At 49.5% G+C, this 25,000-nt stretch overlaps 2 protein-coding genes across 3 annotated transcripts in view; one reads left to right on the top strand and one right to left on the bottom strand.

The window, feature by feature from the left end:
* Positions 1-18,813, top strand: part of abl1 (c-abl oncogene 1, non-receptor tyrosine kinase) — a 71,555-nt gene extending 52,742 nt beyond the window's left edge. For both annotated transcript variants that reach the window (XM_063210195.1, XM_063210196.1), the window contains exons 3-12: positions 2,150-2,445; positions 7,581-7,853; positions 9,566-9,650; positions 10,513-10,690; positions 12,524-12,708; positions 13,209-13,361; positions 13,801-13,890; positions 14,269-14,394; positions 16,430-16,539; positions 16,847-18,813. In XM_063210195.1, coding sequence (XP_063066265.1) covers positions 2,150-2,445; positions 7,581-7,853; positions 9,566-9,650; positions 10,513-10,690; positions 12,524-12,708; positions 13,209-13,361; positions 13,801-13,890; positions 14,269-14,394; positions 16,430-16,539; positions 16,847-18,565 — 3,215 coding nt within the window. In that variant the 3' untranslated portion in view covers positions 18,566-18,813. The remainder of the gene's footprint in view (positions 1-2,149; positions 2,446-7,580; positions 7,854-9,565; positions 9,651-10,512; positions 10,691-12,523; positions 12,709-13,208; positions 13,362-13,800; positions 13,891-14,268; positions 14,395-16,429; positions 16,540-16,846) is intronic.
* Positions 18,814-22,123: 3,310 nt separating this feature from the next.
* The window catches only part of rab14l (RAB14, member RAS oncogene family, like), a 29,439-nt gene continuing 26,562 nt past the window's right edge, over positions 22,124-25,000 (bottom strand). Inside the window, exon 8 of the mRNA XM_063210194.1 lies at positions 22,124-24,907. Within this exon, the coding sequence (XP_063066264.1) occupies positions 24,730-24,907 (178 nt within the window). The 3' untranslated portion in view covers positions 22,124-24,729. The remainder of the gene's footprint in view (positions 24,908-25,000) is intronic.

Here is a 25,000-nt window from a genome sequence, read left to right as displayed (position 1 = left end):
ATCCACTATAGAAATTAATTACATTTAATAACACACAATCACCTCAGGCTCTCTTGGGCAGTATAGCGTGTGTCCGTGCACGCATGCGTCTGTGCGTGCCTGACTGGGCGACTGTGAATGTGTGTGTGTTTTTTATTGAGTGAGCCCAGTAGTGTAGTAATGCATTACCACCATGGTGTGTGTAAGGTTGTGATTGTATAGAGGCTGAGAGTACAGGGTTTGGGAAGTGTGAGTGTGCGTGAACGCGTGAACGCGTGCGTGAACGCGTGCGTGCGTGAACGCGTGCGTGCGTGAACGCGTGCCTGCGTGAACGCGTGCGTGCGTGAATGCGTGCGTGCGTGAACACGTGCGAGCGTTCGTGAGAGAGAGAGACTGTAGTTGAAGTGTATGTTAAAGTGGTCATCACCCAACGTCATCGCAGCAGCATTTCTGGAATGTTCCTTTGGTGACAGAGACTTGAGCGTATCGAGTGAGGCACGCCAAAGACCCCCAAAACCATTACACACACACACACACACACACACACACACACACACACACACACACACACCACACAGTCATCACACACAGTCAGCCGCGAGCTGCAGTAATGGCTGGCAGACGGTGATGTCAACCCCACTAACCCCGTGAGCAATGGAAAAACATGGCCGGCCTGCGCACAATCTGACCAAACACTCCCCCTCCCCCCATCTTCTTCTCCCTCCTCTTCTTCCTCCTCCTCCTTCTCCTCCTACTCATACTCTTCCCCCTCCTTTTCACCTCCTCCTCCTCCTCCTCCGTTTCCTCCTCCCCCTCTTCACCTCTTCCTCACCCCTTTCTCCTCTCCCCTCCTCCTCTTCTTCTTCCTCCTACTCCTCCTCCTCCTCACTCCTTTCCCCCACCTCCTCTTCCTCACCCCTCTCCCCTCCTCCTCCTCCTCCTCCTCTCCGAGATCTGAGTCAAAGAGTGAGAGTCCAGCAGCAGTGCCGCTTGCTGACGCACTCTGCAGCAGTTTCCCCCTGCTTGTTTACACACCACTGCTAGGCAACCTGCTCAAAGCCAGCCAGACGGCACAGGCCAGCCTGGAACAGTGCTGTGCAGCACAGCCAGTACTGTATGTACAGCAGGGTGCACAGTCTATAGAGAAAGATGGCACAGTCTGTGAGCACAGCAGACGGCACAGGCAAAGGCAGTGTCAGACAGACGGCACAGTCGGTGAGTTGTGCAACGCTCTCCTCTGCACACTGATTGTGCCTTCTGCTCCGGAGAGACGGCACTGAGGGCTTTAGTGTACATCATCTCACTGCTCAATGCTTTCCAGATGACAGCAGACAGCCACATGTGTTTAGATAGATGGCCCAGGACATGTGTATTTACATAGGCCAGGGTACATACATTTAGAACCATTCAGTTCAAGCTCATGCTAAACTGTGTTCCTGTGCTGCTAGCTACCCCCCTAGCGGAGGAGCTTCATGTTTTGGGCTACAACTAAACTTGTAATATGTGCCTGTATGGTGCAACCGTGCAAATACAACAGGAGAGACAAAAGCTAAAATGAGTCGCGTGTCTTTCTTCATAGCAAGAGCATTACGAGCGATAAATGCAGCAGCATATGAGCGTTAAAAGCAGAATGCGAGTATTCGGCGACATTCCAATGGTCTGCGGCAGCTATAGCCGAGTTGATATCTTTTATCGCGCACCCAAAGACATTCATTTTTTCCAAGAAGTTGAGCGCGTCCTCTGACAAAACTTGAAAGCTATAGCCGAACCGCATCACAGCTCATTACTATAATATTCGCTGAAGATCAACTACAAACGATCACTTGAGTCGCTCAAATCGCTCAAATCGCCACTTGTTGCCCTAATCGCCTTGGTCCCCTTTGTGGCCAGCTTCTCCATACAAAGTCAACTACTTCCGTAGCTGTTGTCGCTCTGGTCACTCTTGGTTCATTTTTGCCATAAGGTGTCCGGTCGGAGGGCTTAGGGGGGTATTGGCAGGCTTATGACGAAGTCAAGGGGGCGCTGGCAGGCTTATGACGAAGTCAAGGGGGCGCTGGCAGGCTTATGATGAGGTCAAGTGGGCGTTTGTTAAAAACAGAAAGGCTGAGAACCACTGCTCTAACCATATTGACTATCTTTGCACCCCCATCTGTCCTTCCCCGCTGTGCAGGAGAGAAGCTCCGGGTGCTGGGCTACAACCACAATGGCGAGTGGTGCGAGGCGCAGACCAAGAACGGCCAGGGCTGGGTGCCCAGCAACTACATCACGCCGGTCAACAGCCTGGAGAAGCACAGCTGGTACCATGGGCCCGTGTCGCGCAACGCCGCCGAGTACCTGCTCAGCAGCGGCATCAACGGCAGCTTCCTGGTGCGCGAGAGCGAGAGCAGCCCGGGACAGAGGTCCATCTCGCTGCGCTACGAGGGCCGCGTCTACCACTACCGCATCAACACGGCCTCCGACGGGAAGGTGAGTGAATGTGTGCTAGCGTGTGTGTTTCGGTCCACTTATGACAGCAAGGTGTGCGTGTAGTGTGTACGTGTGTACGTGTGTGTGTGTGTGTGTGTGTGTGTGTGTGTGTGTGTGTGTGTGTGTGTGTGTGTGTGTGTGTGTGTGTGTGTGTGTGTGTGTGTGTGTGTGTGTGTGTGTGTGTGTGTGTGTGTGTGTGTTGGGTAAAGGAATGCTGTTACCGCATCAACACCGTCGCTGATTACCTGTGTGTGTAGATGTTAGACTAGTGTTTCTCAATGGGAGCTCTACAGCCGCTTATGATGAGGTCAAGGGGCGTTGGAAGGTTTATGTCGAGGTCCAGGTGGCGTTTGTTAAAAAAAAAAAACGGTTGAGAACCACTGCGTTAGACGGAGGTCTTCAGGTGAGGGAAAGGACAGGGAAGTCCCTCTGAAGTGTGCCCATGAGTGAACCTCATGATGGGGCGCAGTGCGTGCGTGCGTGCGTGCGTGCGTGCGTGCGTGTGTGTGCGTGTGCGCGTGCGTGTGCGCGTGACGTGAGCAACTCATAAAGGGACAGACAGCCCTGAGGCACACAGGGCCTGAGCCAGACGCTACAATCTGACCCTGCTGCTCAGTCATTTGGTAAACCAGGCAGACAGGCAGCCAGACAGATGGACTGCTAGACAGGGAGATAGATCGGTTGGCAACAGGCAGGCAGAGACAGACAGACAGACAGACAGACAGGCAGGCAAGCAGAGACAGACAGACAGAGATGACATGACAAACCAAACCACCTACTGGGATTGGAGACGGATAGAGAGAGAGACATAGGGAGTGAGAAAGACTCAACAACATGGAAGGGATCGTGAGTGTGGTGGGCCATGTCTCTGCTTTGTGGCGTCTGGGCAGCTTTTGGATGCGTGCGTGTGTGTGTGTGCGTGTGTGCCTGTGTAAGTGTGTGTGTGCGTGTGCGTGTGTGCGCGTGTGTGTGTGTGATTGAGGGGGGGTGCTCTTCCTGCTGTGGTCAGGGCCGCCAGTGCTGGAGAGGAGAGGAGCCGGGGGGGAATGTGAGGCAGCAGTGGAATTCCCACACAGACGTCTGGGATGGCGAGCAGTACACACACACACACACACACACACACACACACACACACACACACACACACACACACACACACACACACACACACACACACTGGTTCAATGAGGGGGGCCGACACATCAGTGCTGGCTGAACTCCAGTTAGACTCGGAGTAGTCAAGTCAAGTCAAGTCAAGTAGGTTTTATTGTCAATTTCTTTACATGCACTGGTCATACAAAGAATTTGAAATTACATTTCTTGCTTTCCCATACAGACATAGACTAATTAAGGTAAGGACATAGACAGTATAGACATAGACAGTACTTATACATGGACTTAAGACAGTATGGACATAGACAGTGCTCATACAGACATTTAAAGTGCAAGACTGGACAACAGAAGACTTGTAGAGGACATACATTAAGAGGTATTTGTTGTGTTTTTGTGCTTTTCCTAAAAAAAGTCCTTTATAGCGTTCTGACATGGTAATAGTAGCATTTTGAAGAAAATAAATATAAAAAGGTCTGTCAAGTACACCAGCAGCAGTGTGTGTGTGTGTGTGTGTGTGTGTGTGTGTGTGTGTGTGTGTGTGTGTGTGTGTGTGTGTGTGTGTGTGTGTGTGTGTGTGTGTGTGTGTGTGTGTGTGTGTATGTGTTTAGTGCAGGTAGAAGGTGCGGTGTGCGTCTTGTGTGTGTGTTCGTGTGTCTGTGTGTGTGTGTGTGTGTGTGTGTGTGTGTGTGTGTGTGTGTCAGTGTGTGTGTCAGTGTGTGTATGTTGGGTTTAGTGCAGAAAGTGCAGTGTGCTTGTGTGTGTGTGTGTGTGTGTGTGTGTGTGTGTGTGTGTGCATGTTTTGAGTTAGTGCAGGTTGAAAGTTCAGTCACAAGTATAGTAGTGCAGGTGGAATGTTCAGTCGCAGATATGATGGTGGGGGATGGGGGGGGGTTGTCAGTGGCCTTGCTGGCTAGAGGCTGACAGTGGGGGGGGGGTGGGGTTGTCAGTGGCCTTGCTGGCTAGAGGCTGACAGTGGAGGGAGAGTGGGTTGAGTGTTCAGCATCTTGATCGCTTGGTGCATTGTGCTGCTCGCCAGCCGGGTGGTACGGGAACGGAGGCGCCTGTACCTCTTTCCAGAGGGCAGGAGGCTGAACAGTTTGTGTGCAGGGTGGCTTGTGTCTTTGATGATCATCAGTGCTTTCCGGGTGAGGCGTGTGGTGTAAATGTCCTGCAGGGAGGGGAGTGGTACTCCAATGATCTTCTTCGCTGTGTTCACAACACGCTGGAGTGTCTTCCTGTTTTTCTCCGTGCAGCTTCCTCCCCACACTGTGATGCAGTTGGACACGACGCTCTCTATGGTTCCTCTGTAGAATGTTGTCATGAGTAGGTCAACCCTCTCATTCACTGTACATGAAGAACAGACACACACGGTAAGAACAAACACTGGGCATTTCTCAAAACTCTAGTGCGCGCACTTCCTAGTGTATCAGAGTATCCAATCAATGGACGTGAATAATTAGGCTGATACACTTGGAAGTGCGCGCACTAGAGTTTTGAGAAATGCCCAGTGACTGACTGAACAAACCGAGGACTACAAAAGTGGTAAAAGATTCAACCTTTAATGTTCGATCAGGAAGAGTGACCAATCAAAGCTTGTGTTTTGGAAAATGTAGATGTACTGTTGGCTGCTGCCAGACCGTGTCATGGCTAATTGCATATTGTTGTGTAGCTGAAGTTCAACTTCTCTCAACGTCTTTGATGCCTTTGACAAAAAAAATGCTTTTGTAATGACTTCCGCTTCTTTTACCACCTACACACACACACACACACACACACACACACACACACACACACACACACACACACACACACACACACACACACACACACACACACACACACACACACACACACACACACACACACACACACACACACACACTCTTGAGCACACACATTCGTTATTTTACTTACCGCTGTCTCACTCACACAAGACACAGTGTTTCCGTCTGACAAACAATCACTGATATACACCCCACTTTTATAAGTCGAACGTGCGAAAAGCGTCTTCCACTGACCTCACTGTACCATGATACCACACACTCCCACACGAAGGGGAGAATGTCTGAGCTGTTACCTGTCTGACCCACGCTCAGCATCTCTGTCTGGCTCTGCTGTGGTACCCTGCTGACACCACACACACACACACACACACACACACACACACACACACACACACACACACGCACGCTAACACACTACACCACACAAGCGTCCAGTCTCCCTAAGGCCCCGGGGAGTCAGTAGAAAAGGGGGTTTATATAGTTTATTGGTTTATCAGTGTCCCAGATTCCTCTGGAGTTACACTGCAGCTCCCCAGTGCAGAGAGGGGAAAGGAGGGGAGCAGCTTCAGCATAGCGGAGTGGAATATTTAATAATAATATCTATTGCTAGCAGGGTTGCCAGATGAGGCTGATGATTTCCAGCCCAAAAAATGCTGAAAACCCGCCCAATTCTATTGATTACTATGGCGGGTTTTTCTGCTAAATGCCATTTTTACCCGCACAAGGCCATCCTAAGCAGCCCAATTGGGCGGGAAACAGCCCAATCTGGCAACACTGATTGCTAGAAGAGTTGTCTAAAGTAGCAGTAGAATTACAGGTATTTATAGATGTCATTACCTCGCCGGAGACATGATAATGCATGGTTTCAACAATGTACTATCACAATACTAGTGTTGCAATCAAAGTCATTCAGTTTAAGTCCTTTCACTCGGCGGCCATCTTGGCTACGCTTCCGGTCTTACTATTTGGTCTCACTATTTCAGATTAGTCATGCGCGGAATTTCACGACATACGTTCTGCTTCACGGTCTGTGAGATGAAGTGGCCGCGGACTCTGTTGCAACCCAATGCGAGTAGCTACCCGATGTGAACCGCACATGTCATCAGCAACCGACCGGCTGAAGCAGATTCTCAGGGCATGCTGCTTGACTACGAGCAGTCGTAAAAGGTTGCGTCGAGGCGGCGAGATGATTGGATAAGTGACAGCGCAGCTCAGCAAGCAATTGGCTCTCGTTACCGGACAGGTGGGAGGGACGCCGGCAAACGCCATGTTCGCGTAGCCAAATGCTCTCATTCATTCCTATGGAAGGTTTTTTGAGTGTTCCACCTCTTATACAGACTGTCTCTGGTTGCAATTACATCTGTAAGACTAAGAATACTTCTACTTATTCTTTATACAGCTCTGATTTATAGTGCGATCTCACCATACACCATACACCATTTTAGTGTGATCTCACCATACACCATTATAGTGTGATATCACCATACACCATACACCAGGGGTGCTCAACTGGCGGACCCAGGTCCGGATGCGGACCCAAACGCAATGTCATCCGGGCCAAGACAAAATCCATCTGTATTTAATATGTATAAATTATACATGAGATTTCGCTGCCATGCGATCTATAGGTGTATTTCTGCGAAGCCAGTCTTATGACAAATAAAAGTAGCATCACTATTTCAACTCAGTGAGTGAGCAAGAGGCCAGTGCGGCCAGCGAGTGAGGCTATTTTCTGCATCGGTCCGTAGCGACTTTTTTGGACCCTGGAAACATGAAATTTGGCGAGTGGACCTTTTCAGTTTCTAGTTGAGCACCCCTGCCATACACCATTATAGTGTGATATCACCATACACCATTATAGTGTGATCTCACCGTACACCATTATAGTGTGATATCACCGTACACCATGGAAAATATAACTGATGGGGAAATTAATCAACATGCTGAGTTGGTGCACACTGCTGATCCTTGTTGTGTCTTTACTAATGTTGACCTCTGCCCCTCTCTCCTCTTCATCTTTGTGTATCCTCAGATAGTTCAGTGCTTTAACATGCTGGCTGAGTTGGTCCACCACCGATGATGACCCCTGTAGTGTCTTAACTGATGTTGACCGCTCTCCCCGTCTCCCTCTCTTCCTCTCTCCTCTCTCTCTCTCTCTCTCTCTCTCTCTCTCTCTCTCTCTCTCTCTCTCTCTCTCTCTCTCTCTCTCTCTCTCTCTCTCTCTCTCCCTCCCTCCAGCTGTATGTGTCATCGGACAGCCGCTTCAACACGCTGGCCGAGCTGGTGCACCACCACTCCACGGTGGCGGACGGCCTGATCACCACACTGCACTACCCGGCGCCCAAGCGCAACAAGCCCACCGTCTACGGCGTCTCGCCCAACTACGACAAGTGGGAGATGGAGCGCACCGACATCACCATGAAGCACAAGCTGGGCGGGGGCCAGTACGGCGAGGTCTACGAGGGGGTGTGGAAGAAGTACAACCTCACTGTGGCTGTCAAGACTCTCAAGGTGAGGGGTTCAGAGGACTAGATGTGTGCACATCCCAAACGATGGGTCAGGTGCACGACAATGAAAGCAATAATCCAGGTAAAGTGAATGAAGTCCGCAACACTGTTAAATTTAATAGTGAGAGTACAATGTTTCGACTCTCAGGTCGTCATCAGGCAAAGTCGAAATCAGGCAAAATCACTTTGCCGGATGAAGACCTGATTGTCAAAATTTAGCTTTAAATTTTACACAGAAGACGAGCAGGGTTGCGGACTTAATCCACTTTACGGGTGGTGGTGGTGGGCCATACTAAGCCGGTATGGTCCCATCAGAGTATCTTTTATATGTGAACGTTCCTCAGAGGCTGAAATTAAATTAAAAAATGCTATAGGAACTAGTATGAGGGGGTTTGGAAGAAGTGCAACATCACTGTGGCCGTCAAGACACTCAAGGTGAGAGAGACGGATAGGGGACCGGACCATGAATTTACTTTTACTTTTGACACCTCTGAAATTTCACTTTGCTCTCATTGACTTTGAATGGAGGTGAAATTTTGCATCAAAAGTGGGGCGAATTCGCAGAGAGACCCGAATTGGAGTTGGCGAATCCTGAATTCTATTCAAATGATATGGTCCGATAACCAATCAGATAAGCATGCGGTGTGCTTGGTGTGTGATGTTTGCATCAGAGGTGGAGGTTGCAACAGTTTCTGTCAAAAATGAAATCAAATGCTCTTTGGTGGGTTGTCTATTGCCACTGTGTTCAAACTATAGTATGTCTCCCCCTGCTGCTGAAAATGCGGAATTACCAAAGCATGCAGTGGCCATTGGGCAATCAGCAACTCTGTGTGTGTGTGTGTGTGTGTGTGTGTGTGTGTGTGTGTGTGTGTGTGTGTGTGTGTGTGTGTGTGTGTGTGTGTGTGTGTTTGCGCGTGTGTGTGTGTGTGTGTGTGTGTGTGTGTGTGTGTGTGTGTGTGTGTGTGTGTGTGTCTGAGTGATCAGTGAGGACACAAAGATCACATATTCTCACATACTCCAAATGACCTTATTTTACCTGTCCCATTCAACCACCCCCTCACCTGGCTGAAATGGAGTGGTAAAATGAAGTAATTTGTAGTATCTCTAAAGAAGGCCCAGCTACCACGAGATCCGCTCACTAATTTCTACAGGTGTACAATTGAATCAGTGATTACATACAGCACATCTTGGTACACCAGCTGCACACACGACAACAAGAAGATGTTACAGCGCATTATTAAAACAGCAGAGAGAATCATTGGATGCCAACTATCCACACTTGAGGAGATCCACCATACACGCTGCACAAACAGAGCATTAAACATCCTTAAAGATCACACACACCCTGGTCACATGCTCTTCACCATCCTACCATCTGGCAGGCGCTTTAGGACTCTGCGTGCCCGCACTACGAGAATGAAGGACAGTTTCTATCCTACTGCCATTAGACTTTTGAACTCAATACGTCACCTGCCCCCCCTTAATACTTCAGGACTCTCTATGCTGTGAGATGCATTGGATTTTTTATATATTATTTATTTACTTTTAATATATCTTTTATTTTGTGGGCATTTGTGGGTTGCTTCCAAACATAATCTCACTGTATTTATATAGTGACAATAAAAGCACTCTACTCTACTCTACTACTCTACTATGTGGCACTGGATTGTAACTAATGAATCCATTTTGCCACTGGCCTGTGTGTGTGTGTTTTAGGAGGACACTATGGAGGTGGAAGAGTTTCTAAAGGAGGCTGCGGTGATGAAGGAGATCAAGCACCCCAACCTGGTGCAGCTGCTTGGTGAGTAGACTACACTGGACTAACACCAGACTAGATACCCTAAGCTGGTGCAGGTAACTGTGTGTCTGAACACAGTGACTGCAGTCTGACCAGAAAACCACATGTACAAAATTTGGCCTTATGGCCCAGCTCACAAAAGGCTCTTTTCCACTGCCCGTTTTCTACCCGATACAGCTCGACACAGCTCGACTCAGCCGCCACTTTTTGCTTTTCATTTGAGCGAGACACAGCTCAACTCAGCGCGAAAACAAGCCGGCCGGCTGAAGCGAGCTGAGTGGATCTTTCGCTGCCTATTACCCAGAATCTGTGTCAGCTCGTCCTCACCGGTGAATCAAAAAATAATCTTGGCGGCCACCAGATCAACTCTCTTGGGATGCTCTTTAGTTTGACACTACTACTGTGATTTGAAAATCGTTACACATTATACAACATCACACAAGCATTATTACATTTCATTATGCATACTCTGTAATGACAGTTTGAATTTTCTGAGAGATAAAGAGGAGTTATACCCATCTGTCAGAACTGGCTGAGAAGCGTTTGAGAAATGTCCATGGTTGCTTATGGAGCCTTTACCACTCTCTGGCCTGTAAGAGAAGGTTTTTATAATCTTGTGTTGTCGCTTACGCCAGAGAGAGTAGAGAGAGAGAGGTTCCATTGGCCCACTGTTTCCTGGTTCTATTATGGCCCCCCTTAGGCAGACCTAGGCAGACCTAAGGACTGTTCTATTCATTGTAGGAGCATTATGACACGCCTCTTTAGGCAGACCGGAACCTGGTCGCGTTAGGTGCCCATAGAAACCTATTATGTTGGCATATCTCTATAGAATATCTCTGCTTACGCCTTGTCCCCTCTGCACCAGGTGTGTGTACGCGGGAGCCGCCCTTCTACATCATCACAGAGTTCATGACGCACGGCAACCTGCTGGACTACCTGCGGGAGTGTAACCGCGAGGAGGTCAACGCTGTGGTATTGCTGCACATGGCCACGCAGATCTCCTCGGCCATGGAGTACCTGGAGAAGAAGAACTTCATACACAGGTGAGGCGCCCGAGCTAAACGCCACACCTATCTACATCAGTTTATGGAAGGGACTTGTGTAGTTCAGATCTCCTCGGCCATGGAGTACCTGGAGAAGAAGAACTTCATACACAGGTGAGGCGCCCGAGCTAAACGCCACACCTATCTACATCAGTTTATGGAAGGGACTTGTGTAGTTCAGATCTCCTCGGCCATGGAGTACCTATGGAGTACCTGGAGAAGAAGAACTTCATACACAGGTGAGGCGCTGGAGCTTAACGCCCACATATCTACATCAGTTTATGGAAGGGACTTGTGTAGTTCAGATCTCCTCGGCCATGGAGTACCTGGAGAAGAAGAACTTCATACACAGGTGAGGCGCCTGAGCTAAACGCCACACATGTACACGCATGAACATCTACATCAGTTTATGGAAGGGACTTATGTTGTCCAGATCTCCTTGGCCATGGAGTAGTTGGAGAAGAAGAACTTTATACACAGGTGAGCTCTCCAACTGCACGTTAGAGTCTGGTTTTGGAATACCCTATATTGTCGCTGTCCAGCAGAATTAGTTCAGATCTCTCCTCCTCTGGAGTCCCTTGAGTAGAAGTTTACTCACAGTTGAGATTTTCACTTTTGGCGTTCTTTAGTAAGAAAAGTTGTTCAACAGGTTGGTCACATCATGCGTTTGCGCCGTCATGGAGCTCTTCTCCACCTCCTCATTACCATCTCCAAAATTCTCTCCATCTTTGGAAAAAAAAGACCTGAATTGCACCAAGCAGAGGGCTGTGTGTTACCTGTGGAGGGGGTAGTATGACTCAGGCCCTCCCTCCCCTCCCTCCCCGGCTGGGTGTCCTGCCGAGCCGTGCTGTGGCGTGTTTAATGACGGATGGCTCCCTCACAACAGCCTGATTTACAGCCTTCTCTCTCTCTTCTGCCTCCCTCTCTCTTTCTTTCTCTCTCTCTCTCTCTCTCTCTCTCTCTCTCTCCCCCTCTCTCTCTCTCTCTCTTTCTCTCTCTCTCTCTCTCTCTCTCCCTCCTGTCAGGACCAGACCTGCTCTCATAGTCCTCATACCACGTCTCAACACAAGCTGACACAAAAACACACCACACAGATTCACAGCTGGCTGGTGTGTGTGTGTGTGTGCGTGTGTTCAAATGTCTGTGTGTATTTGTGTGTGCTTGTGTTGATTGGATCTAGTCAGAGAGGTGCTATTAATCTTGTTTGGGAATCTGCCGGTTGTCAGATGAGGTTGTCAATGGAGCTCCAGTGTTTTCTGCTATGTGCCAACATGCTTCAGTGTTTCAGCTGTGGAACTGCTCTGCATGCTTCAACTTGAGCCCCACAGCGCTACACTCCTGCCCCCTACTGTACCTGCCTGCCACCTCTTCTCCTCTCTTCTCTGCTAATGGCCGCCAAATAGAGGAACCATGAAAACCCCAATAACCAATCAGGATCAGTACAAGTTAACGCCACAGAGTCCTAGAACTCTGGATCACGAACACTCAAGAAACCCAGTCCTAGAACGCTAGATCTATATTCTTAGAACCCTGATTGAGGAGATTCACCCCCTATCTCTCTTTAATTTCCTTCAGCACCAATAAATTATCTCTACTACGCTGTTCTGCCCCCTGCAGGGACTTGGTGGCACTGGCTGGTAGGAGAGCTCCACCTCTCTGCTCTCACCCCTTTCTCTGCTGCGTCTAATGTCCTTCATGATCAGTAAAGCGTCTCTACTCTGTTCTGCCCCTATAAGGATCTTACTGCACATAGCTGTCTGGTGTTTTCAACATTGTTATCATTTATTACAAATGACTAACTATAAGATGTACTGTGTGTTTCCTCCGCTGCAGGGACTTGGCTGCACGCAACTGCCTGGTGGGGGAGAATCACCTGGTGAAGGTGGCCGACTTCGGCCTGAGCCGGCTGATGACGGGGGACACCTACACGGCCCACGCCGGGGCCAAGTTCCCCATCAAGTGGACCGCGCCCGAGAGCCTCGCCTACAACAAGTTCTCCATCAAGTCCGACGTCTGGGGTGAGTGAGGGCGAGGAATTGAAGGATTGTGGGAAACGGAGGACTGTGGGAAAAGCTTGACATGTTTGGATGGTCAAAATAAACTGCAAGGCATGACCAGTGATGAGTTGCAATTTGCTGCAGATATGTGACCCAAAGTTCCTTAAATGCACGTTATATTTTTGAATCTTTTGGTTACATGTGCGTTTGTGCTACTCTGTGAGTAAGGTGGATATACATCATGTTTATCCTAATCACCATTGATCACAGTCTGATGGGTGTGTGTATTTGTGTTAAACAGGGACAATATACAATATTGAACATTGAAAAGAAAAATGTAGATGCATCCAATCATAACCATAAGTCGTCGCTATCTCAGTAGTCCCCAGCCAATGAACACATTTGAAATACAAAATGTTAAAGTATGAAATATAATATAATATAAAGTATAAAAGTATGTGAATAAATAGGTATGTTTATCAATACTGTGATGACTGAATGTCTTGTGTGCCCCTGTGTAGCGTTTGGCGTGCTGCTGTGGGAGATTGCCACCTATGGGATGTCTCCGTACCCCGGCATCGACCTGTCACAGGTGTACGAGCTGCTGCAGAAGGATTACCGCATGGACCGGCCCGAAGGCTGCCCAGAGAAGGTCTACGAACTCATGAGGGCCTGTGAGTAGAGCTTATGATATCTTACGCCCATCCTTCTCTCTTGTCCTATTTAGAACACCCACAATCTAGAGTAGTGGTTCTTAACCCTGGGGTCCGGGAAGACTACCCAGGTTGCGTCTCTGTATAAACGCATTCATGTCTCATACACCTTCACATCACTCTTCTCCAGATTTCTGCATCTTCAGGCCCCGACGGGGAGGTTGCCGTGTAAACGAAAGACATTTCAGTTAAAATCTTGCTGTTTCTCCACTCACAATCGTCCTCCTGTAAAAGGCATTGGAGATTTGAAGACGAGGCGCTACTTTTGCGTCTTCTGTTTTGATCATCACCATATAAACTTAGTCTAAAAAACACTGATTCAGAGCAGACTTCCACCTCAGCACACTCCATCCTCCGTAGACTGTGTGAGACACGCTGAATGTGAGTGCTCCCTCTGCAGGCTGGATGTGGAATCCTCAGGAGCGGCCGTCCTTCGCCGAGACCCACCAGGCCTTCGAGACCATGTTCCAGGAGTCCAGCATCTCAGACGGTACGCCACTCACACCCAACCTACACTCACTGGCACTCCTCAGCAGCAGCAGCAGCCTTCAGCATCCCATTCTATTCTATTCTCCTCTACTCTACTCTACTCTGTCCTTCTCTGTTTATATCAACTCTTTCCATAGTCAGCCATTATGTTTGTCTCTAACTCCTCGACAACTTCACCACAAGAAATGTGCTCCTCTTCAGTGTGCCGTGTTTCAGTCCTCCTGAAATAGCGCTGCTCTCCAGCCAAGCACAGACATTCTGACATTCATTGACATACTGGCCATTCACTGACAAATACATGTTAGTATGTTAGCATGCTCTGCGCCATATACTTTAAGCCTTAGTGTGTGTTAAAATGTGTCCCTGTGTGTGTGTGCAGAGGTGGAGAAGGAGCTGGGTAAGAAGGGGAAGAAGGGTCATCCCCTGAGCCCCATCCAGCAGGCGCCTGAGCTGCCCACCAAGCTACGCACACTACGCAGGAACGGCAAGGATGCAGACAGCCCAGGTACTCACACACACACACACCAGAATGCTGCCTTCGTGTTTGTATGTTTGTTGTGCATGTTTGTGTTTCCAGTTGCAGAGGTGGCAGTGGTGTGTGTTAAACCCATTTTGTCCTAAGCCCTTTTTGGGAAAGGGTGCCCTCTGCCTATTAAATATGTACTTTCATTTCTAACTTACCCACATTTTTAATAAAACAGCTCAAATCTGAAGAACCTGAATGCAGCGTATATGTCTCCAGGACACAATGGGTTAATGTGTGCATGTTGTGTGTGTGTTGTACATGCATTGGAGGCGGTGGTGGTGGTGGTGGTGTGTGTTTAATGTGTTATTGTTTGTTATGTGGTGTAGATGCATTGGAGGTGGAGGTGGAGGTGGTGGTGGTGTGTGTTTAATGTGTGCCTGTTTAATGTGTGTTGTAGATGCATTGGAGGTGGAGGTGGCGGTGGTGGTGTGTGTTTAATGTGTTATTGTTTGTTATGTGGTGTAGATGCATTGGAGGCGGTGGTGGTGGTGTGTGTTTAATGTGTTATTGTTTGTTATGTGGTGTAGATGCATTGGAGGCGGAGGTGGCGGTGGTGGTGGTGTGTGTTTAATGTGTGCATGTTGTGTTTGCGTGTTTCCAGATGCATTGGAGGTGGAGGTGGCGGTGCTGTGTGTGTGTTTAATGTGTTATTGTGTGTGTGTTGTAGATGCATTGGAGGCGGAGGTGGCGGTGGTGTGTGTTTAATGTGTTATTGTTTGTTATGTGGTGTAGATGCATTGGAGGCGGAGGTGGCGGTGCTGTGTGTGTGTTTAATGTGTGCATGTTGTGTTTGCGTGTTTCCAGATGCATTGGAGGCGGCGGTGGTGGTGGTGGTGGTGGTGTGTTTAATGTGTTATTGTTTGTTATGTGGTGTAGATGCATTGGAGGTGGAGGTGGCGGTGGTGGTGTGTGTTTAATGTGTTATTGTTTGTTATGTGGTGTAGATGCATTGGAGGCGGAGGTGGCGGCGGTGGTGGTGTGTGTTTAATGCGTTATTGTTGTGTGTGTTGTAGATGCATTGGAGGCGGTGGTCGTGTGTGTTTAATGTGTTATTGTTGTGTGTGGTGTAGATGCATTGGAGGTGGTGGTGGTGGTGGTGTGTGTTTAATGTGTTATTGTTTGTTATGTGGTGTAGATGCATTGGAGGCGGAGGTGGTGGTGGTGGTGGTGTGTGTTTAATGTTATTGTTGTTTGCGTGTTTCCAGATGCATTGGAGGTGGAGGTGGTGGTGGTGGTGGTGTGTGTTTAATGTTATTGTTGTTTGCGTGTTTCCAGATGCATTGGAGGTGGAGGTGGTGGTGGTGGTGGTGTGTGTTCAATGCGTTATTGTTGTGTGTGTTGTAGATGCATTGGAGGTGGTGGTGGTGTGTGTTTAATGTGTTATTGTTTGTTATGTGGTGTAGATGCATTGGAGGCGGAGGTGGCGGTGGTGGTGGTGTGTGTTTAATGCGTTATTGTTATGTGGTGTAGATGCATTGGAGGCGGAGGTGGTGGTGGTGTGTGTTTAATGCGTTATTGTTATGTGGTGTAGATGCATTGGAGGCGGAGGTGGTGGTGGTGGTGGTGTGTGTTTAATGCGTTATTGTTATGTGGTGTAGATGCATTGGAGGCGGAGGTGGCGGTGGTGGTGTGTGTTTAATGTGTTATTGTTTGTTATGTGGTGTAGATGCATTGGAGGCGGAGGTGGTGGTGGTGGTGGTGGTGTGTGTTTAATGTTATTGTTGTTTGCGTGTTTCCAGATGCATTGGAGGCGGAGGTGGTGGTGGTGGTGGTGTGTGTTTAATGCGTTATTGTTATGTGGTGTAGATGCATTGGAGGCGGAGGTGGCGGTGGTGGTGGTGGTGTGTGTTTAATGCGTTATTGTTATGTGGTGTAGATGCATTGGAGGCGGAGGTGGCGGTGGTGGTGTGTGTTTAATGTTATTGTTGTTTGCGTGTTTCCAGATGCATTGGAGGCGGAGGTGGCGGTGGTGGTGGTGGTGTGTGTTTAATGCGTTATTGTGTGTGTGTTATAGATGCGTTGGAGGCGGAGGTGGCGGTGTCCCCCATGCTGCCCAGGAAAGAGCGCTCTCAGCTGGACGGAACCCTGGAGGACGAACGCCTGCTGCTCAAGGACAAGGACAAGGTATGGAGTGTGTGTGCGTGCGTGCATGTGTGCGTGCGTGCATGTGTGTAATATGCGTGTGTGTGTGATATGTTTATGTATGCATGTGTATGTGTGTTTGTATGGTGCGATAAGTGAAATGAGTGAAATATATGAGTCCAGAGCATGCATACAAGTAGGAAATGGGCAAAATGGTATGGAAAGTGACTGTGTGTGTGTATGGTGTCTATGATATATTTGTGTGTGTGCATGTCTGTGTGTGTGATGTGTATGGTTGTTGTGTGTGTATAATGTGAGTTTGATGGGCATGTGGTTGTGTGTGTTTTAGGAGAAGGAGAAGGACAAGGAGCGTCCTCGCGGTGGCATCTTGGCCACCCTGATGAAGAAGAAGCCTCGCCGCGCCCCGGCCCCGCCCAAACGCAGCAGCTCCTTCAACAACGGCCAATCGCCATTCAGCTCCTCCCACCACACCTCCCACTCGCACTCGCACTCGCACTCACACCACCCCCTGGACCCCGGCAAGTTCCTGGGCTCCTCCAATAACAACGGGGGGGGCGGGAGCTTGGCCAACGGCGGGGCCCCCACCTACCCGGGGCCCCTGTTCCCCCCGCACCACTCGCGCAGGAAGGCGGCCGTGGGGCTGCCGGGATCCAAGATGTCCTCCGCGGGGACGCCGCCGGGCGAGGACGAGTGCGGCGGCACGCTGGCCCACTTCCTGCGCTCGGCCTCGGCCTCGGACCACGAGAGGAAGTCGGTCACGCTGCCCCGCGACGTCCAGTCGCGCCACTTTGACTCGGGCACCTTCGGCGGCAAGCCGGCGCTGCCGCGCAAACGCGACCGCGACCAGAAAGCGGGCGACGGCACGTCCACCACGCCGCGCATGGGCACCCTCACGCCCCCGCCGCGCCTGCCCAAGAAGACCGAAGAGTCCAGCGCCACCGCCGATGACGTGTTCAAGGACGACGGCAGCCCCGCGTCCAGTCCGCAGACGCTGACGCCCAAGACGGGCCGCGGCGGCGGCGGCTCTCACCTCCCGAGCCCCTCGTCGGAGGCCAGCTCCAGGACCAGCGCCCTGCAGGCCGAGCTCCAGAAGCCCCACGTCTACCCTCCGCTGGGGGCCGCCGGGGACGAGTGTCGCGCCCGCCGCAACAAGCACATCATCCACCTCTCCTCCACCTCCACCTCCACCTCCACCTCCACGCACCGAGAGCGCAAGTTCACCAAGCCCAAGCCGGCGCCACCCCCACCCCCACCCTCTAGCGTCAAGCCGGGCCGGCTGTCTCGCAGCCCCACGCATGACCACCACTCTTCGTCCTCCCCCTCCTCCTCCTCCTCCCCCTCCCCGTCGGAGCCCAAGGGCACCTCCCCCTCCCCGGCCGCCTCCCCTTCCGCCTGCACGGAGTTTGGCAAGAGCTTCCTCCCGTCCGACGTGAGCGGGGCCAGGAAGCTCCCTGGCCTCTCCGGCTCCTCCTCCTCCTCTAAGCTTCAAGCCACCAAGACCTCCTCCTCCTCCTCTTCCACCTCCTCATCCTCCGTGTCGCCGACGGGTGCCACGCCTGGTAGCACGGCCACAGACGGCGCCACCTCCCCTTCCTCCTCCTCCTCCACGGCGCTGCCCTTCTCCCCGGGCGCCTCCTCCACGGCCCTGATGCGCCGCTCCCTGCGCAAGACGCGGCAGCCGGGCGAGCGGGTCAGCAGCCCGGCGGTGACACGCGACATGCTGCTGGAGAGCACGGAGCTCCTCAAGGCGGCCATCGCCGGCCGCAGCGCCGCCACCGAGCAGGGAGGAGGAGGAGGAGGGAGCTCCCCCTCGGGAAGCCACGGGGCCGTCTTGGAGGCCGGCAAGAACCTCAGCAAGTTCTGCGCCTCCTACGTGGAGTCCATCCAGCAGATGCGCAACAAGTTTGCCTTCCGCGAGGCCATCAACAAGCTGGAGAGCAGCCTGCGGCAGCTGCAGATCTGCCCCAGCAGCACCAACAGCGCTGGCCAGGACTTCAGCAAGCTGCTCTCCTCCGTCAAGGAGATCAGCGACATCGTGCAGAGGTAGCCCTGCTCATGAGCAGAGCAGAGCAGATCAGTGGTGTGGAGCTGTGTGTGTGTGTTCAAGAGAGTGTGTGTGAGGGAAACATGAGATCAGCGACATGATGCAAAGGTTGCCCAGCACCATCTGGTGTACAGCAGTGTGTTTGTGTGTGTGTGCGTGCTTGTATGTGTGTAGAGAATGGAGGAGATCAAAGAGGTCAGTGACATTGTAACATTGTGTGCGTGTGTGTGTGCATGTGTGTGTGTGTGTGTGTGTGTGTGTGTGTGTGTGTGTGTGTGTGTGTGTGTGTGTGTGTGTGTGTGTGTGTGTGTGTGTGTGTGTGTGTGTGTGTGAGAGAGAGAGTGTGTGTGTGAGAGAGAGAGTGTGTGAGCAAAAGAGAGAGAGAATGTGTGTGAGTGAGAGAACCCAGCATCATGTGTGTTTGTGTATGTCCGTGAATATGACCATGATAGAGAACTCTGTCGTGAGGGTATTCTCGGGGCCAGTGAAAGATGTGTCTTTTTGTTTGTAGCATCCTTCTCACACACACACACCCACACGCCACTGCTGCTGCTGACTGACCAATGGAAACTGACTTCTCATCGGTGGTTCATGTAGTGGTTGGTCGCGGTGAGGGAGGGTGGGGTTGGGTTTTGCCAGCACTACCGCACACTTAAAAAGAAAAGAAAAATGAAAAACAAGAATTTTTTCCATAAACATGTTGACCTCCTCTCACACTCAGCCAAAGACCTGAGGAAGCACCCAAAACACTATGTGTATTGTTCTCGTGCACAAAACCTTTTTTTCCCCTCTGTTGATGTCATTTTTGTTATGTTTTGTTTGTTGTTTGTCTTGCTTCTTTGTTGGGGATTTTGTCCTTTATAATCATAAATATATAAATATATGTGTAAATGTATGTATGTATGTAATGTATGTAATGTGTGAATGCAACTCAACTGTGGCCTTTCTGAGGGGCCTGGGCCCAATTCTGCCTCACTTGAATTTTTATTTTCCTTCCCCGCCAGATGGTTTTCCAGAGTATATCACCTAATGTTGTGTTATTGTTTTTAAGTATTATGGCAAACTTGTCTTTCTTTTCTATTCTATGTCTTCTTGACGATTGATCATTGAAAACAAAGAGTCCCCGGACCTTTCCTTCACAGGGGCTCTTGGTTCTGTCGTAGCTTCAGACTTATTGCTTCTTGCAAACCCCCATTCCAAACCTTCAATTCTGCTTCACTGTGTCCTTTTCAGTTCTGGAAGTGGTTCCCAAAGTGCTACACTACAAAACCTTAGTTGGTTGACTTAGTTGGTTGCAGTGCCATTACCCTTTTGCCAAGCGAGCAACTAATTTGCTGACTGGTTTGATAGAAACCATTTTTTTTGGAACGCCACTTGTGTTCAGTGTGTGTATGTGTGTGTGTGCGCGCACACACGTGTGCTTGTTTGCTTGTGCGAGTGTGCGTGCGTGTGTGAGAGTGAGAGAGTGCTCCCATGATGTGATGTGACGTGAGGTGATGAGGCGTGACTGCGACGGTGTGTAGGTGACGTCAGGCGCGGTGACGGGCGAGGGGTTGCAATACTGTGCCATGTGACTTACAGTAAGGCCAAAAGGAACAAGGAAAAAGTGCCACAGGATATGAGGTCATGAAGAAACACGGGATGTGACATCGTATTGCCTTCTGTAGAACCGTTTGCCTTAACTCGACACTACTCGGCACATGCTGTGACCCACAAAGACTGACAGCTGAAAACAGTGTTGTGGCCTTATAAGAGACTTTGAAAACACAAAGACATGAATACATACATGAATGAATGACTAAATAAAACAATGAGTATCAGGAATCAACAAGATGTCTGCTTCAGCAGGCGCGGTGCCTGGCGGGGCACAGATTCCACAACGAACACTAGAACACTACTGTCTCCAGGGAATGTTGTGAATACGGACCAGAAAGAGGGAACAGGAGCATCTGCAAAGGTGGATGTGATGGAACTTGCTCTTTTTCCTCTCTCTCTCTCTCTCTCCACCTGTTCAGGACACCAGAGTTGCCTTCCTTCTCTTCAGTCACCATGTTCTGCTCCTTCACTTCCCTCCAGCACTGATGCTGAGTGGGTCAATTCCATGGGGATGACCTCTACAGTCCCCCCAGACCAGAGCACGGTGACATCCTCTCATTTGCCTTGCCTAAGTGCGTATCTGTAATGGATAACATCGCTCCATTCACTTCTTATTCCTCAGAGCAAAACAGAAAAAAACGAGAAAATAAGTACTTACCAAACAAAAGGAGTCTCCACTGTGTAGTCCAAACAACTATCTACGAAAGATGTTGCTATTCATTTTGACTTTGTTTTTCATTTTTTGTGTTTCCTTAAGTGTTGAAAATGAAAGATAACTTGCTCATTCTTGTTCAGTATTAGTGTGCTGTTTTTTTCTGACTCGTTTGCCCCTGGGACTGCGAAAGCCTAAGGGATATGCCAACCACAAGCTGCCTTGTTAACTCTCACATGGTACTGTTATACTCACTCATCCCCCCTCTCCCTTTCTCCTTCATGCCACTACAGCCTTCTCATTTTTTTCTCTATTATATCCCAGCCGATTTTTTTCAGGCTGATTTTGCTCTTTGTAAATAATATGCTTTTTTTTGTTTTTGTTGTTTTCCTTATTTTTCTTTTTCATGTGTTCCTTCCCTTCTCTGTAACCTTGGTGCAATTGTTGTTGCATAAAAATACAAATTTGCTACTTGAGAGCACTGGTGTTTTGGTCTATTTTTGTTTTGTTTTTTAGGTCCATGTTCGTTGGTAGCCAGACAGGCCAGACCATTCATTGTGCATTATTAATTCACACAACAGTCTGATTACGCTTCTCTGGGGAGGATTTAGTCGGCTACCAGCCTACCGGCCAATAAACAAACACTCTATAAACACTAGGTGTATAATAACACACGTCATGAACGTCAACTGTTCACGATTGGTCAGAGCAAGTCAACTCATTTCAAACCAGAGCTGAGCTCACTCCTCCCACCCTGAGCTCTCCAGGATCCAGACCAAAAATGAATTCAGTAATTAATGTGGTCTGGTAAACTCAGGCTAGCTTGTGGGTGGTCGCCAGACATCATCAAAAGATTAGGGGTTGCATAAACAGGCTTTCTGTATTAATGCAATGGAAAGACAATGAACAATGACATGATGGAGTAACACTGGTTGCCAACCAGGGGGAACTTCTCTTCCAAAGAAATGTGGTGCGGAGGCCACTCACAGCATGGTGCCTATGAGCACCAGGTATAACAGAGGGAGGGGCATTCAATAGTAATGTCATCTGAAACTATAACGTAGCTAGAAGAGTAGCCTTGAAGGGAACATCCTAGTACAAATTGTCCTTGAAGTATTCCTCAGTGTTGAAAATATTAAATATAAGTGTTTTGATTTGTTTGTGCATGATTGTGTTGGCAAAAATAAGCAGTTGTGCTCACAGGATATTTAACTTTCAACTGTCCCTCAACACCATTAGAAGCAATTTACATTACATTACATGTGTGGGGTAAAAAGCAGAGCAGAACACAAAGACACACAGAGCCGTTCAGATACAGCGTGGCCACATGTTTATTCATAGAAACTATGTTACAGAATTTGTGTTTGTTTTCCCCCCCAAGCAAAGAAATTACAAGCATCCTACAAGACACATCACCTGTACAAATCTACGGGAGGCTGGAGTCACGTCGGACCCCCCCGTCCCAGTTTTAGCGTCTCAACCAACAGATAATTAGGCAAATGTACAGCCGAGGAGGGAGGGAGGGGCTATATCGGGGGGCTCGTTCTCTTTAGCGTGTATAATATGTTACAGAAAGGTTTTGGGGGACAGGGGGTTGGGGGACAGACATTTATGTCCACACCAGCGCCCTGTTGCTTGCTGCTGACCCCTAGTGGCCGGGGCGGTTATGCACGAGTGCTGTTACTATACAAGCCAAAGCCCATCCAACAGCGACTAGTAGGCCTAGATTTACAGCCAGGAGATGGGAGACACGAGTGTTTTGTGTGCGTGTGTCTGTGAGTGTGCGTGTGTGTGTGTCACTGCTTAACTTGCACCCCATCTCTCCCCCAGTCACACACACATGCATGCATACACACACTCGCTCACAGAAACTCAGGGATGCCTATGAGGAGACTAGTAGCAGTGTTGGAAAAGAGCGTTTCTTATCAGACACACACACATACGAACACACTCACATGCACCCGATTTGCCACAGCAGTATTTAGAGCAAGCGCAGCATAAAGTAATAAAGATTAAACAGTAATAGTAATAATATTAACATTAATAATCATAACAATAAGGCAACAAAAACAAACAAACAGACAAATGAAAATTTGACAAATCATGAAAATGAACAGAATGGCTGGTCAAGACAGACATAATCTATTGATATGGTGGGCGTGGGGGAGAGATGAGACGAGAGATACAGGTGGAGGGGTAAAAAAAGAGAGAGAGAGAGAGCAAGAGAGAGATGAGGGCAGGTGTAAAAGAGAACAACATTGAGAGACTCCAAACTCTTTAATTTATAAAATGCTTCTCTCTTCCTCTCACTCCTCATGCTTAAAGTGTCATAATCTGATTCAGGAGGACCGGCCGCTCAGTCCCCTAACCCTCAACACAAGACAGACAAACACACTTTAGATGACATCACACACACACACACACACACACACACACACACACACACACACACACACACATAGATACACACACACACACACACACACACACACACACACACACACACACACACACACACACACACACACACACAGTCATAAGACACGTTAATGAGATGTAGCCAGGGCTAGTCTTAACACTCCTGTTACCTGGCCAAAGACCCACCCACATCCACCTCACCACAGTACATTAAGCCTCACTCATGACTAACACGCACACACACAGACACACACACACCTCAGTCTTCAAAATATGCGCACACGCACGCAGACACGCACACTCACACCTCAGTCTTCACAATCCACACACACGGGACGGGAGGAGTAAAACCAAGCAAACTCAACGAAAAAAAAAATCAAAAAAAGTGATTCATCATTCAGCAAAAGAGTCTCTTCCATACTTCATTTAAAAAGACCAGGAGTAGGTGCTGGGGGTGGGGCTGCGAGTGGGGGGTGGCGGTGAGCCATGCAGGCAGGCGTTGGCTGGCTAGGAGGGTGGATGTCTAGATGGAGAGTGACCAGTTTTCGCATCTTCTACCTTATTTTTTCTACAAAGGTGAGTTTTGGATTCTACCGATGTCCGATTCCCATTGGCATGGGGAGTTTTACACGAGTGTGGCTGCCATTATATTCGTATGCTGTATATTTATATATCGAGCTATAAAATGACATGTTAAAAAAAACAAAACAAAAACAAAAACAGAGCTTTGATGTTTTCTGTACGACTCTTCTGGCTATTCTGTCTAGCTGTCAGTAACTTGGGTGGGTGGATGGATGGATGTGTTTTGTTTTGCTCGTTTCTGTAGAGTAGTACTTGTGTTTTTTTTTTGGGAGGGTAGCCCTAGCAACGGGCCGTACCCCCCCTGCTGAGTGCTAAGTAAGTGGGATGAGGAATGGAGTGGAGTAGGTGGAGGAGAGGAGAAATATACAGATGCTCCAGGAGGAAGAGGAGGAGGAGGAGAGGGACAAGATGTGTTACGACACAGAGAGAAAGAGAGATGGAGATCAGAGATAAAGGTAGAGGAGAAGGGGGGAGCGCTGTGAAGAGGAAGGGGTCAGTGATGAAAATAGCGCCCGCCCACCTGGCCTGAGCCAATGCCCTGCTCCGCCTCCCCGCGTTGCGTTACCCCTGGCGACCCAGCAGCAGGCCTCTGGGGGCATCTGGCCTGTACTGTGCGGAGGGCGTGGCAGTTTGTGTTTGTGTTTGGATGAGTTTGTTTCGTCTTCCAGGAGGACTGCTTTTCTGTGAGTCGATGGCCGAGTGTGAGCGTACATTATAAAATATACATAGTATGAGCGTGTGTGCACGGGACAGACAGATGATTGGCTGGCTTTGTTGGCTTTGTTGTTGACGGGTAGGCAGGTGGGCGGGTCATGTTGGGAGGAGGAAGAGGAAGGAGAAGGAGATGACGCAGTTGGTTGGTTGGTTGGTTGGTCACTAGCCATCCGAGGGGCTAATGCTGGCATGTGATTGGTCAGTATTAGCATCCGCAGCCCTCCCTCTGCGGCTGGGGCTCGCTGGTTAGCCGGCCGCCCTGTGGTGCCGAGGGCTTATGCTGCACGCCCGACTCGGCCGCGTTCAGGTCCAGGCTGCCGTCCTGGATGTTCTGGTAGATCTTCTTGGCCGCCTCCAGGAACGCGTCCTCCACGTTCTCCCCCCTGGACAGGCACACGAGGGCACACACGCACGCACACTCAATTACATTCATGTATTCCATGGGATCAACAACTGTCAAGAAACAATAAAGCACC

The sequence above is a fragment of the Engraulis encrasicolus genome, chromosome 11 (genome assembly GCF_034702125.1).
Source record: "Engraulis encrasicolus isolate BLACKSEA-1 chromosome 11, IST_EnEncr_1.0, whole genome shotgun sequence".
Taxonomy (NCBI): Eukaryota; Metazoa; Chordata; class Actinopteri; order Clupeiformes; family Engraulidae; genus Engraulis; species Engraulis encrasicolus.
Note: the sequence above shows the minus strand (reverse complement) of the source record. Positions and strands in the feature narration are given on the sequence as shown.